At 39.7% G+C, this 13357-nt stretch overlaps 1 protein-coding gene across 2 annotated transcripts in view; it reads right to left on the bottom strand.

Annotated features, from left to right (window-relative positions):
* DOCK1 (dedicator of cytokinesis 1) overlaps window positions 1-13357 on the bottom strand; it is a 225924-nt gene that overhangs the window by 21681 nt on the left and 190886 nt on the right. For both annotated transcript variants that reach the window (XM_015867551.3, XM_015867552.3), the window contains exons 41-48: window positions 12868-13009; window positions 12616-12694; window positions 12188-12272; window positions 10591-10677; window positions 6785-6961; window positions 6061-6144; window positions 1624-1761; window positions 97-242 (exon numbers count right to left, since the gene is read on the bottom strand). In XM_015867551.3, the coding sequence (XP_015723037.2) occupies window positions 97-242; window positions 1624-1761; window positions 6061-6144; window positions 6785-6961; window positions 10591-10677; window positions 12188-12272; window positions 12616-12694; window positions 12868-13009 (938 nt within the window). The remainder of the gene's footprint in view (window positions 1-96; window positions 243-1623; window positions 1762-6060; window positions 6145-6784; window positions 6962-10590; window positions 10678-12187; window positions 12273-12615; window positions 12695-12867; window positions 13010-13357) is intronic.

Here is a 13357-nt window from a genome sequence, read left to right as displayed (position 1 = left end):
CATTCTGCCTGTGGGGCGGTGACAACCCTAAAGCCTAAGGGTTGCACACCAAATCTTACTTTACAAGACAGCCCTGCATGGTTGATCCTTACTCACCCATCTGAGCCTGGCCGAGAAGGAGTGCTGTCCGAGGAGATGGATGACACTGAGGCAACTGACAGCGGTCTTGAAGATGATGGCATCGTGAAAGACCTCACCATGGACCTCGGCCGACTGCCTCGTCTGTCATCTAGGCTGGGAGGCTACGATAAAGGAGTATATGAGAGATGTGAGTTTACATTTAAAGTCATGGTGTAGCTGACATCTGGCTCCTAAAGTAATGAAGAAAGGTTCAAGGGTTTTATTTCCATGTTATATTAATTACGCATTATGTTTCACAACAAGGAGATCAATCCTAAGGAAAACTCCAGATGAAATTTTCTTGGTTTTTTTGCTTTTCAATATTAAACAAAAAACCCAACCACACCAGTAAGAGGAGCTTTAAGTCAAGAGAGCCAGCTGACAGAGTGACATTCAGGTGAAGAAGAAAATACATGGAAGGCCTATTTTTTTCACGCAGACAATTTCAGCATTCTGAATATTTATACAAGCTTTGTTAGTCATTAATAACTGATATATGCATAAAATAATTGAACTCTTTCAGTCAACAAATACAAATCTCACGCTGTTTAATTACAGGTAGATTTTCCACCTTGTCAACTACTGGCAAATTGACACTGTACAAAGAAGACAGAAGCGATAAAGCTCCATCAATCCTGACAATTCTTACTGGTGGGCAGAGCGAAATGAGGAAGATAACACCACCTGTGTGTGAATTTCCAGTCATCTCTCTGATGATGTAAACGTGTATTACTGAAGTGACTGACATGGAAGTATCATTAATGCCAGTTACTTCTGCTCTCCTAGGGAATAAATGATTGCTTGATCTTTTCTCTCCCTAAGCGTATTAGGAAGAAGTGACCTAAAGGACTACTAATGGAACAGCACGTAGGACACTATAAAGGCTGGCAAGCTCCACGTAAGATCTCAGTGTTCCAAAAGTCATTGCTATGGAAAAATGAAATCAATCTCTGAAGGAGACATTGTCAGTTCTTCCATTAGATGAAGATAAAACTAAGTCCAGCAGTCTTCAGTGCACTGCTAGGATGGAGCTCTGCACACTCAAGACTTAAAGCAACTCTAACCATTTGCTTGTTGTGTCCTGCTTATTCAAACTGATTCATACAACAGCATGCAAACTGTGTGGCTTTTGACAGAATTATCAATTACTTTCTCAGTTAGGAAGCTGTATGTTGGCTTTTGGCCTTCTTTCTCTATGGGTAACAATCAAAAGTGAAACAACACATCATTGGAAACAGGATTAACCTTGGTTTTCAAGGAGCCTATCCAGGCAATTCAGAAGTCATTCGCATGCTTGGAAATGAAAGTACCAAGGCATTCCATACATCTCATACAGCATCCATTCATTATTTAATGGACTGATGGGCTCAAGTGACGACCACAGAGAACAACCACGCAACCCTGCAACTACACTGCTTTCTTAATCAGTGAAAACGATGACTGAGAAATACAAAGTTGCCTACAGTGCAGAGAAATGCCCAATCTGTTTGAAGTGTGACTTACCACAGCTCGGACACCATACTGCTTCTCAACTTTGTCCTTCAGCTGCCTGAAACAAGCCTCCATCCGCTCATGGAACGGCCGCAGAGCCTCCGTCACCTTCTCACCATGAATGCGGATGCCCTCTGCCAGGAATGGGATCTGCAAAGCACAACACACAGCCCTTAGTGCACAGAGCCCTTCCCTCTGGTAGGTACAGGCAAAAGATTCACGTTTGTTTCAAAAGGAGGGAAAGATCTTGTGGAATAGCAGCGATAGTGTGCATGAAGCTCAACCAAGAAGTATGTCATATACGACTTCCTTTTGGATTGTTACCTGCAGTCCTTCGGAATGAATATACCCACAGTTCTGCCCCATACTCATACACTGGAGGAACAGCTGAATTTACCTGGCAGCACAACTATTCCTATTAGGCCACATTCATGAGCTCGTGTACATGCTGCACTTCCAAATGGCAAACAGATGAACGACGACATGCTGGGTTATTAAAACCCCTCCTCTCCCAGGTTCAAAGAGAATAAAACCTTGAAGGGGAAGATATTTGTGTGCTTTCTTTAGGAAATGCTACTTCTAAAGCTGCAAACAAGCAGCGTCCCTGGACAAGTATATATTGCAGAGTAATATTTATTAATAAATTATATAGTTTTATATACTGAAAGCTACATTTATCCTCAGGAAAAAATATATATGTATATATTTGATTTTATTTGGGAACAAAACAGAAGAGGAAAAATTAAATTAGATCTTTTTTGTAACTGAAAACAATCGTTTATATGCAAGGCTTCTGTCACAAAATACCCATGCCAACATGGGTTTATATAATTAGTTCACAGTGTGGAGGTGTAGCTGACCTTTTAAAATGTTTTAAGAGAGACATCTTCATTCCCACAGCAAGCCAGATATACCATTAGAGTTCTCTATCTGCAGCTTAGGAAAAATATTTCCTCTTCCAGGTCCGCTGCAGCCCACACAGTGCTCTGACTCTGAGTTAGGTATCCTCTGCAGCAATCAAGCTAAGAGGCTGCTTCTTAATAATTCATAATTAAATCAAAATACTGATTAAAAACAGATTTTTTCTCATAAGACTGAGCAGCAATCAGAACAAGTAGCTTTATTAGTAAGGAGAATAATAAAGACGGACAAACTGCAGATGAACAAACTCAAGAACTGTTACTGAGATGGCTCGCTCTGTTTGGGCACCATTTAAATGGACACCATCTTCTTTCCTAAAATACACCCAAGACAAGTCCCAGCACCGACAGTATTTTTTGCTGCTGCCACTTTGTTCATGGCTGCATGGATTGGCAGTCCACTGAATTTAAGTCATAACTTGGAAAACTTCTCTGCTCAAAATAAGTAAATGAATTTCAAGTCGCTCAGCGTCACCAGGCCCTATTCGGACCCTGCTGTTTTGAAAGGGTGAGTGGCCTCAGTGCGCATTTATTTAAGGGAACCCGCTGACTTTTCCAATGGTATTTGTTTTAGAAAATCAAATGGCCAAGATGAAGCCCAGGCGGGGTGCGAGGCTCTGGCTAGGAGCTGATTTTTATGAGCATTAATGAGCTTGTCCCAGCATCTCAGATTTAAAAAATCAAGGGATACGAAGCTGAGGTCATGGGTTGTAGTAGGGGAAAGTCCCATCCAAGGATAAACTGTAAAGGTAGTAAGCAGGGCTGCTCCTCCAGTGTACAGCAGGCTGAGGAACAACAGAGGGGAAGGAAGCAGCAAAGGTTGCACTGTGTAGCTGGACTGGAAAACAAGGAGGCAAATAAAAAGGGAAACCAGCTCAAAATCACATTTCTGCCACCAGTCTCCATTTGTAGACTTGAAAATTGCATTGCAACTGAATATTAGACCCTGATCTTTTTTTTTCTTTTTTTGTTTCTTTTCCCTTTAAAATCTTGATCTGCTGCCAAAAACCTCGCACAAGGTACATACATTTTCATTAATTAACAGCTTAAAATCTCTCATAATCTCAAATATCACACAATAACAGAATGGCCTGGATTGAAAAGGCCCACAGTGCTCATCCAATTCCAACCCCCTGCTGTGTGCAGGGTCACCAACCAGTAAGACCAGGCTGCCCAGAGCCACAACCAGCCTGGCCTTGAAACATTAAGTATGCTTGTGAAGTTCAGGCTGTGAATGCAAGATTCTTTTAGCAATATAGAAGGAGCATCGAATCTTTATGACATTGTTTTTTTACGCTGTAAACACATCAGTTAAACACTGAGTGACCAACGTCAGTTATTCATTTCATTATCATAAGCAGCTTGAAATGATACAGTTACACGGGAAATAATTTTTCAAGGGAGAAAGGACTGAGATGGGTACAAATGAACTCAGCTTTAGTAGGGATATTTATATGAAAACACAGCGGAGAGAAACAATGATTTTAATTAAAATCATGACTGTGTAATTAAAATTTATGGGAATTATAAGAGGACAGTGCATGAAATGCAAAGCACAACTGAGACAAAGGCAGGGGAAAGGCTAGAAAAACTAAATTTAAACAGTCAGCTGATAATATGACTGTCAGACTATTTCATATACCCAGATTGATTTATAGAGCATAAAGAAAATCTCTGTGTGATTATAAAACTCCAAGAACCAACATTATTGAAAAATGAAAACTCATTTTGGCTTTCAATCACTGTCAAGTCATCGATGAAAACAAACCGCTGCCTTCGTTTGGAATGTTTCCATAACAACTCGCTCATTACACCAGCTCCCCACCCTGCTCCCATCAAGTTATGATGTGTTCTGAGCACTGACATTATGTTGGAGGTATCTAAGCCTTGGGATACATTGAACGCATCCAAGACTTCCACTCAGAAATGACTGCACCTTTGCAGATAAATAAAATAGTTTCTTCTGATCATTTTGCTCCATATTGCTGCTTCTTTTTTCCCCCACAGCACTGATGGGATATTACACACTTAAAACTAGGGTTTAATTAAAAAACAAGGTGATTAGGCTTGATGTGTATTTTCAAATAGTAATACTACTTGCACCGTCACCAAAGTGAATCTGCACTGAGCGTGTGCGGAATTCATTTGAAGTGGCGCTATCAGAGGCAAAGGGAGAAGGCTGACATGAAGTCAGTCTTCTGGGATCAAATTATTTTCCTCTATAGAACTTAAAGCTCCTCAAATCTAATCTTCTGTAAAAGCTCAGAGGAAAATGAATAAATAAATATCTTTTCTTCAGACCCAAAGAGTTTCTATTCAGCGGCAGTTTTCTGGCCTTCAGAGGGTATTTTCTCCTCTTTCTTTCTTTCCTTTTTAAAATGTATCTGTTTTTTTTTTTTTCTGAATTCTCTATCTTTGGTTCTGCTACCTTTAAAATTGAATCCTATAGAAATGTAAATTATTGCCTCTATTATAAAAATAAAATTGAATATAAAAAGGCAACGATGTACTTTGTTCTTCTAAGGGAAAAAACAGTACCAGCCATATTGGTACCTCTTCTTGTTATCATAAAATTACCTTGAGACCACTGGAAAATGTCCAGCATATGACTTTGGAATATAACAGGAATTGCTTCCTGTTTGCCTTGCAAAATATCCTTCAGTACATACAAGTGCTGTTCTTTATGCAAGAGGGTTCCTGCTTTGTTTAAGGCACTGAACTGGAAATCTGCGTTCTCTTGCTGGTTCAAGAAAACATTCATCTGTGTGATCTTATATTTAAATCATTTCTACTCCATGATCACCAAGAAAACATCAGGTAATTTCACTCTATGATGTGGCATTTGTGAATCATGAATATTCTTGTATCTATATCTATCTATATTTATCATGTTATTGAATATTATGTGAAGTTATACAGCTAATGAAGCGATGACACCAGCACGTCCACATTAGTTTTACCATACTAAACATAAATCATTCTCTTTTATTCTCATATATAATATTCTGTGCTAAAAGGTACTGTGGATGTACATAAAAAGGTTTACAAACATAGAAAGATTTACAAGTAGAGAACATCTTATTGGAAGAAAGAAGTGAACTTGTGAAGAAATGCTCTACTAAAGCACGTGCATAGGAGGGATTCAGTGTTAAACTTTTAACCTGAATGTTTGAGAAAATGTTTTTAAAATCAGGCTTGGAAACCCAAAATGCAAAACCTAATTGCCATGAATGGCAACCAACGTTATTACCAAATGTTTTCTTGTTTGAGCAACATGAGACTGTATTTTGGTTGGAAAAAAAATACTAAGAAAAAAAGGGGAAATAAAAAGAGTTAAATCGTATTGGTTCCTTGTGGGTTGATCTAATGGCTAAATCTAAATCTAATCTAATTCTAAAGATGAACTTCAGCTCAAATTCTAAGTCAGTTCTACATGACAAAGAAGCAGAACAAACAGTTTGATGCCTGAATTTTCTCAACAGTGACACTAAATTGCCTTTGTATGGCCAATGAGACTTGGAATTCTTACCTGCCAAGCTATCAGGTCCTTCAGTTTTTCAATCTTGTCGTGATCTTCCGGATGCTCATGCATATATCTTTCAGTAAAAAAAGCCTGGCCAAGAGAGAAGAATGAAGCATTTTATCTCAGAAAATGAATCAACATCTACAACCATGGCAAGATTACCTGCAGCAAAGATAAATGAGTCAACCCAAAAGTTCTGCAAGAGAGCAGCAGTAGCTATAAATACAAATGGAAAACCTAGGAAAGGATGCATAATTTATTAAAGTTTTAGGAGTAAAGCATCAGTCTTTCACAATCAGCAAAGCAGGTGGATGAGCACATGGTAGACAACAGCAAATCTCATGGGCAACACCACAGAGGACTCTTGCTCAGCACAGCTGAAGTTCACACAGAAATTCCTGCTTCAGGTCTGATGTCCAAGTGCTTGAGAGCACACACTGGAAATGCCATCAATCTCACTTTGTAGTTCTAGCAAGCAATTGTCTGCCTCATCCCTATGTAAGCACTCCTGAAGCCAAACGTATCATCCTTCACTTCAAATTTAGAAAGGCCAAAAAATATATCCACAAATATCAGAAAATCATAACAAAGATAAGTTTTAAGCAATGTTCTCCAGAGCACTTAGAAGGGGAGACTCACAAAGTGTGTTTATACACGTAGACAGTGCTAAAGAAGAGGTGCAGAGCTTCCAAGAGGTGAACTGCTGCAGGACAGTTCAGTTTGATGTTACCTTCTCATAGTTGGCGAAACCTCCCATGACTGCAGGATCCACAATGCCGTTCAGTAGCATAGAGAGAGGGTTAATGGGTAGATTTGGATCATTTAAATGCTGTTGGACCATATTATTGATCTTATCATTTGTGAGCTGCATGGTTTCTATTGCATTTTCCAGTGGACTAATTTCAACCTAAAATAAAAACAAAAGGATGCTTTAATTAATGAGCAGAGTTTTTAACCTGCCATGGAACTGGTTGTCCATCAAATCACTGCATTTAGAAACACTCCCAGAAAGGTATTTCAACAGATAATTAACATTAAGGGTGGCTTCAGACACTGTCAGAATCATGAAGGTTGGAAAAGGCCACTAAGATCATTCAGTCCAACCACCGACCCATCACCTCTATTGCCTACTAACCACATCCCCACTTAAATGTTTGGTGTCTATACAGTACGTAAAATACTATCTCTGGAGATACTGAGATAACTGATAAAATAATATCTGTAGAAAAAGTTAAATGCATTTTGTTGCTGTAGTACAGATTACATCTCAAAGCACAACACAGCAAAACATTTAGAAAGGCTCTGACAAGAATCATGTGAGGTTTTGGGAGGATTATGGAGAACATCACAGATTATGGATCAGTGAGTTTTAGCAGCACGAAGAATCCAGCTTAATGTAACAGTAAGAAAGAAATGATGACTTAATGTGGATTTTCTGATGGAAAATGTAATCCTAAGAAGCTCAAAAATCAAGAAGGTATTTTTGCAGTGATTATTTTGGTACGTATCCAAGGAAATGGAGATTAACATGCTGAAGAGATGGCTTCTGCGCTATCTATGGGGTTTTTTCTCCACAGTGTTCCATTTTCTTCTCCCTAACTTAGATAATGGGAGTAAGAAATTTTCTTTTTCATTTAAGTCTACACGTTGTTAAGATGGATCCTCAGATGTCTTAATGAGGGTGAATTAGCTCTTATACTGAACAAAACTTGCTTTATTTTAATTGATGCATCTCCAACAATTATTTAAGAGATCGCTCCATCTTTCCGAATGACAGGTGAAAGAAAACGTATTAAAATATTTAAAATGTTGCTAAAATAGGCAGATTTTGTGAATAAGCTTAAAATGACTAATTAGCAGAGACCAACAATGCAGAATGTCCTCACTGGAAGCCTTAAGTCATAGCCTACTTACATTAAAAAAAATGTATGTGGTAGGAATAGAAAAGGAAGGTTAATTGAGGCCTACAAGGAAAATGCAAGTGTATATTTGATTACAGCCTCATTTACATAAATGCTACATAAACAAAGCAGCACTTCTACCTGGCTATCAGTTGCTAACCCGGTTTTGAGAAGCACTTATAATCAAATCTCTTTCGTTGTTACTCTTACACCTGCCATGTGATTACATCAAGGGTGTCTCAATTAGCATTTTTAGAGGTCTGCATGGTGGATAGTTCTGGAAGGCGGGCAGCAAACTGGGTTCCTCTGCCACAGCCACAACCCAGAGCTGAGACAGCAGCAGCTGACCACCTCTCAGAGCTGAGTCTGCCATCAGCAGCATTTGGACAGGGACAATAGAGAACCATTATGAACATTGTATGCTAAATTTAGGATTCTATCATTTTTATTAATGGGCTTACAAGGAGGAAATAATTTGTTGATGAACCATTGCTTTCAAAGCTCTTCAATATCTACAGAAATCAGCACTCATTGAGCTGACTGACATCTTTTTTAACTTATCTGTATCAGTAATCATGGCTTTCTTTCCAAGCCTTCCTTCTCTCCATGCTCCCCTCTACTTTTCCAATGCAGAGCTGCAGCTCCCAGCCTATTTCTATGGTGCTTCTGGGCACTGGACCCTCTTGAGAGCTGCTCATTAAAATATACACATACTTGTGAACTATGAGTTTTGTAGTAAAGGTAGTTTGCTATCTCTGTACATTACACCATCTATTTATGGCAAAGAAAAATGATATACTCATACACTGCAACACTTTAAAAGTTAAACATAAAAACACAGAGATTAATGCTTGTGCTTTTTAACTACGCATAATTCAAAGTACAGCTATAACTCAGTGGCTGCCTCAGCAGTTTTTTTCCCTATGACTATCTGTGTCCAGCTAAACCAAATCAGACGCGGAAGAATGAATGCATACAATGAATTCCTTGTTGGCAGCCAGCAGACTGAGATGGTTCAGTTATGAGTTCTCAGAAGTAATTAAAAAACAAAAAACGACCCACAAACAGACTAAGGGAAATTCTGCACGTTTCCATTGTTGGCGTAACACAACAAACTGCTTTTAATAAACGACTCGGTTCCCCCTTAGCGCTGATATGATCTCACCTCTTCCTTTAAAGATACTCTGGTTTGATCAATAAAATGCGAGATGTGCAAAAGCTGCTCTAATTCACTGCACTTAGTAAAACATCGATAATACTCGTATCCGTAATCCAAATGTAGCATTACAGGCATGTGCATTCAGTGGCCGTGCTTCCAGCATCTCAGCTGACAGGAATCTTGAAGGAAGTCAATACCAATTCTATAGCAGCTATGGCAGAGTTAGGTCAAAAGTCACCCCTTGCTGTCTTCCCATGTATTATTAAGGCCTATTCTGGTATCATTTTCCAACTACGTGACTAATGTGATCCATGCTTACAGAAAGTACGTAGAAAGCTCTCACATGGGGTTTATGTACACGACAGTGACAAGCACAGTGCTCAAGGTGCACATACACTAAATGCACATACACTATCAGCCTGTGCTCCTGCCTCATAAGGAAAAGAGACTTCCATCATATTTACCAGCCTCTATAAGCAACACTCTTTGCAAGGACAAAGATAAACACTGTCCTCCCTATCAGGATTATACTGAAAATACAAAATATATAAAAAATTCAGCACGTTTTATTCAGATGCCCATGACTGTCAAACATCACATTCATATTCTGTTACTATAGATACCATAGTAATTTTCTGCCTTACTTCTGATCATCTAAACACAACTGTCCAACATAACCTCAATGGAGCAATGAAAAAGGTTTTAATTAATCGTATGCAAATTGTTCTTTTCCTTTAAAAATAAGCCTCACGAGAGAGAATTTAAAACTGTGGTAACAATGCTTTTATTGCTACTTAAAAATTACAGTTGCATGAGAATAATTTAATCTTTAAGGCACTTAATGGATACATCTTATCTAAACAGTCTAAATGGTAGAAACAGAGGAACGCCTATTTTTGAGCTGCTTGGTGAGGTTGCTAGGGTGTATTTTAGCCAACTATGGAAATGAAACAAAAACAATATTTAATTGCAAATGCTAAGAACAGAAGTAACGCAGCCACATACAAAGCACTCAGTTGGTGGCCTATTTTGAATCTATCACAATAAGAATGCCAAAATTCCCCTTTCCAAAATTCAGATTGGTTTCATTTACATGTAGCAGGGTTCTCCTGCAACACCTCCATTCCCTCTTTATTTGAGGCATGTAGCTTAAGCCACAGGCTGCAATGGCTCACCTGCTGAAAGCTGGAAATGCTTTATAGAAGTACTTCAAGTACTTTATCAGACCTTACCCTAAAGGTCCGGAAGGTTTAGCATGCGCTACCCTTGTATCAGGAGTGGAAATCATTACTTTAGTCACCCCTAGTCAATAATCAGCATCCTCTGCAAGCAGGTTCCCCTTGTCTTAGGATGTCAGATACAGTCACATTGATTGCTCATTCACACAAGCACTGTCACACAGAAACATAAATGCTCCCCGGCTGTATAAAAGCCCCACTCTCCCATGTAATCTCAATAAAGCCAAATTGATCTCACCATGAAAACTGATTTGACTTCAAACCACCTCAGAATCCCTGGTAATTTGTATGCTGTCACATAGATGGTTCTCTCAATCCACATATTCTGCAATTAAAATGCACACATTGCGTTATCAGACTGATAGCCGTTATCTTAAGAAAGACTTAGAGCATCATTACCAGGCAAAAGACCTGCAATATGACAGACATTACAAAGCCAGAGGGAAACTTCAGATGAAGTCCACACATCACTTTGATGCGAGGAAAGTGGAGCAGAGGGACAGCATCCCCAGAGAGGCTGTGCCCTCCCTGTCATTGGGGCTTTCAAGATCCCCAGGGGGAAACCCTTGGGCACCTGAGCCTGACCTGGGAGCTGATCAAAATACCTCGATGTGATTTGTAGCAACTGGAATAACTGGTAGCTCCTCTCACTTAAAAATCTGAACTGTTTACTCCATCTTCTGTTAACAGAAAAGTTTTCAAAGTGAGTTAGATATACCTGATTTTTTTATATATACTCAAATCATACTGTAAATAGTGGAACTGAGGTCTGGCATTGCAGTTTCATAAAAAGAAGGTTTCTTAATCAGCTAAATCCACATAGATTACCAAATAATTGATTTTTGATAGAAAAGCCAGTGAAAGAGGCCAGGGACATTGAAGGAGTGTCTCAATGAATGCTCAGTCTGTGAGAAACCAAGTACTCAGTGCAACTTAGAAAAAACCAAGTTCTTCCCTTAAAATAATAAGTTAATGTGTCACTTCTTAAATACTGCTATTACTACTTGACTACTAACTACACCTACTGGTACTGTGAATAAATTGGTGTCCATAAAAAAGGGCAATCAAATTGATGTAGCCTGTTCTAAGCATTGTGATGAATACAAGCTGTGCTCAAAGGGAGTTTTATTGACCATTAGCTGAAACATATGGTTTTGTAAAAAACTGCATTGCTGCAAAAAGATTGTTTTCAGTAGATGCCCCGGTAGGATTTTCATAGCATAGTTTTGGCAAGAGATAGCTATTTTTTCAGCTGCATCATGGAGCTCCAACCCCCCTGGTGCAGGCAGGGCCACCAACCTCCATAACTAATACTAGACCAGGCTGCCCAGGGCCCCATCCAACCTGGCCTTGAACACCTCCAGGGATGGATGAGGCATCCACAGCCTCTCTGGGCAGTTGTTCCAGCACCTCACCACTCTCATAGTAAAGAATTTCCCCCTGATATCCAATCTAAATCTTCCCTCCTTCAACTTAAAACCGTTTCCCCTTGTTCTGCTGTTATCTCCCCTTGTAAAGAGTTGGCTCCCCTCCTGTTTATAGGCTCCCTTCAGGTACTGAAAGGCTGCAACAAGGTCACCCCGCAGCCTTCTTTGCTCTGGGCTGAACAAGCCCAGCTCCCTCAACCTGTCTTTGTAACAAACTAAATACAGCTTTGTCTGTTTTTTCTACTGCTATAAAACAAGATGTTTCTTTAAGAATTGAACTCCTATGAAACTTAATCAAATGTGAACTCTGACTATACATTTAAGTAAACAAACCATAACAAATACTTCAGATTATCAAAACACAGGGGAATAAACAAACAAAATGCTCAAATTAGGTTTTTCTTTTACCGCAAATTCATTGTCTGGGTTTTTCTCTCCCTTTCGAACGGGCCGTGAGTACTCAAACCGCTGGACTTCATTCACTCGATAGAAACTGGAAAAGGGGAAGAGCGCAATGAAAATCAGTTGGTATCTGTTTAGGATTTGCTACTTGACTCTACTAGTATATGCTCAAAATACAACCAGAAGAATCACAGAATTGCTCAGGTTGGAAAAGACCTTCAAGACCATCGGGTCCAACCAACAACCTGACCATCCTACCCTACCTCTAACAGCCCTCTGCTAAATCAGGTCCCTCAGCACCATCCAAATGGTTTTTAAACACATCCAGGGCTGGTGACTCAACCACCTCCCTGGGCAGCCCATTCCAGTGCTTAAAAACTGGTCTTAGTGCTACAAAGAAGGCCGATTAACTTGACAAAACCATCAGAACTCACCTCACGATTTGTTCCGACACCGGCTTGTGGAATTTGGGTGGCAAATCAAGCTTTGGCTTCACAGTAAAGCACTGGATATCTGAAAGGATGGGTTAAGAACTGAAAAGACAGTCTCCAAGCTGCAGCACAGGTAGTTCAACAGGACCACAGTGAAAGAGCAAGATTAACATCATGCACCAATGAAAGCGAATTGCAGCAACCTGCTGCCCACAAACACCCCTCTGCAGGAGCTGCCCTGCAACCCAAGGATACACTGGCCAGAGGAGCTTTTGATCTCATCACCCGGTGGAGACGTTGTCTTCATTTTCTCTGCATTGGGAAACTGAGTTAAAAGCCTCGCTTCAAAGTCTTCTCGCCGCTCGTACTCTTTTCCCCGGTAAATGAACACTTTGTTCTGCAAACAAATAGAGAGGTGAAGCCCCCATACCACAAGTGAACTAGGGTTTCAGATGCTTTGCCTCCAATGATGGTCAGAGAGACACTTTAACACTGTGGTATAATCAATACATTACAAATATTTCACATCTATTCAAGAAAGCACAGGTGTTTCTCCATAACTGTCTTGGTGTTGAGATTCCCCCAAGCACAGGCTTATCTTTAGGTTTGGGTAGAGTGAATTCAATGGGACCCAAACACATTATGCATATGTTACACTACACGTACTTCCAGCACCACAACCATTCTCACTTTTTTCCCATCACATCTCTTTAGCATCAGCCTTTTGATCCCATACCCACATCAG

This window comes from Coturnix japonica, chromosome 8 (genome assembly GCF_054131305.1).
Source record: "Coturnix japonica strain WE chromosome 8, WE-NBRP24, whole genome shotgun sequence".
Classification (NCBI taxonomy): Eukaryota; Metazoa; Chordata; class Aves; order Galliformes; family Phasianidae; genus Coturnix; species Coturnix japonica.
The sequence above is the reverse complement of the archived record's forward strand: the minus strand, read 5'-3'. Positions and strand labels throughout refer to the sequence as shown.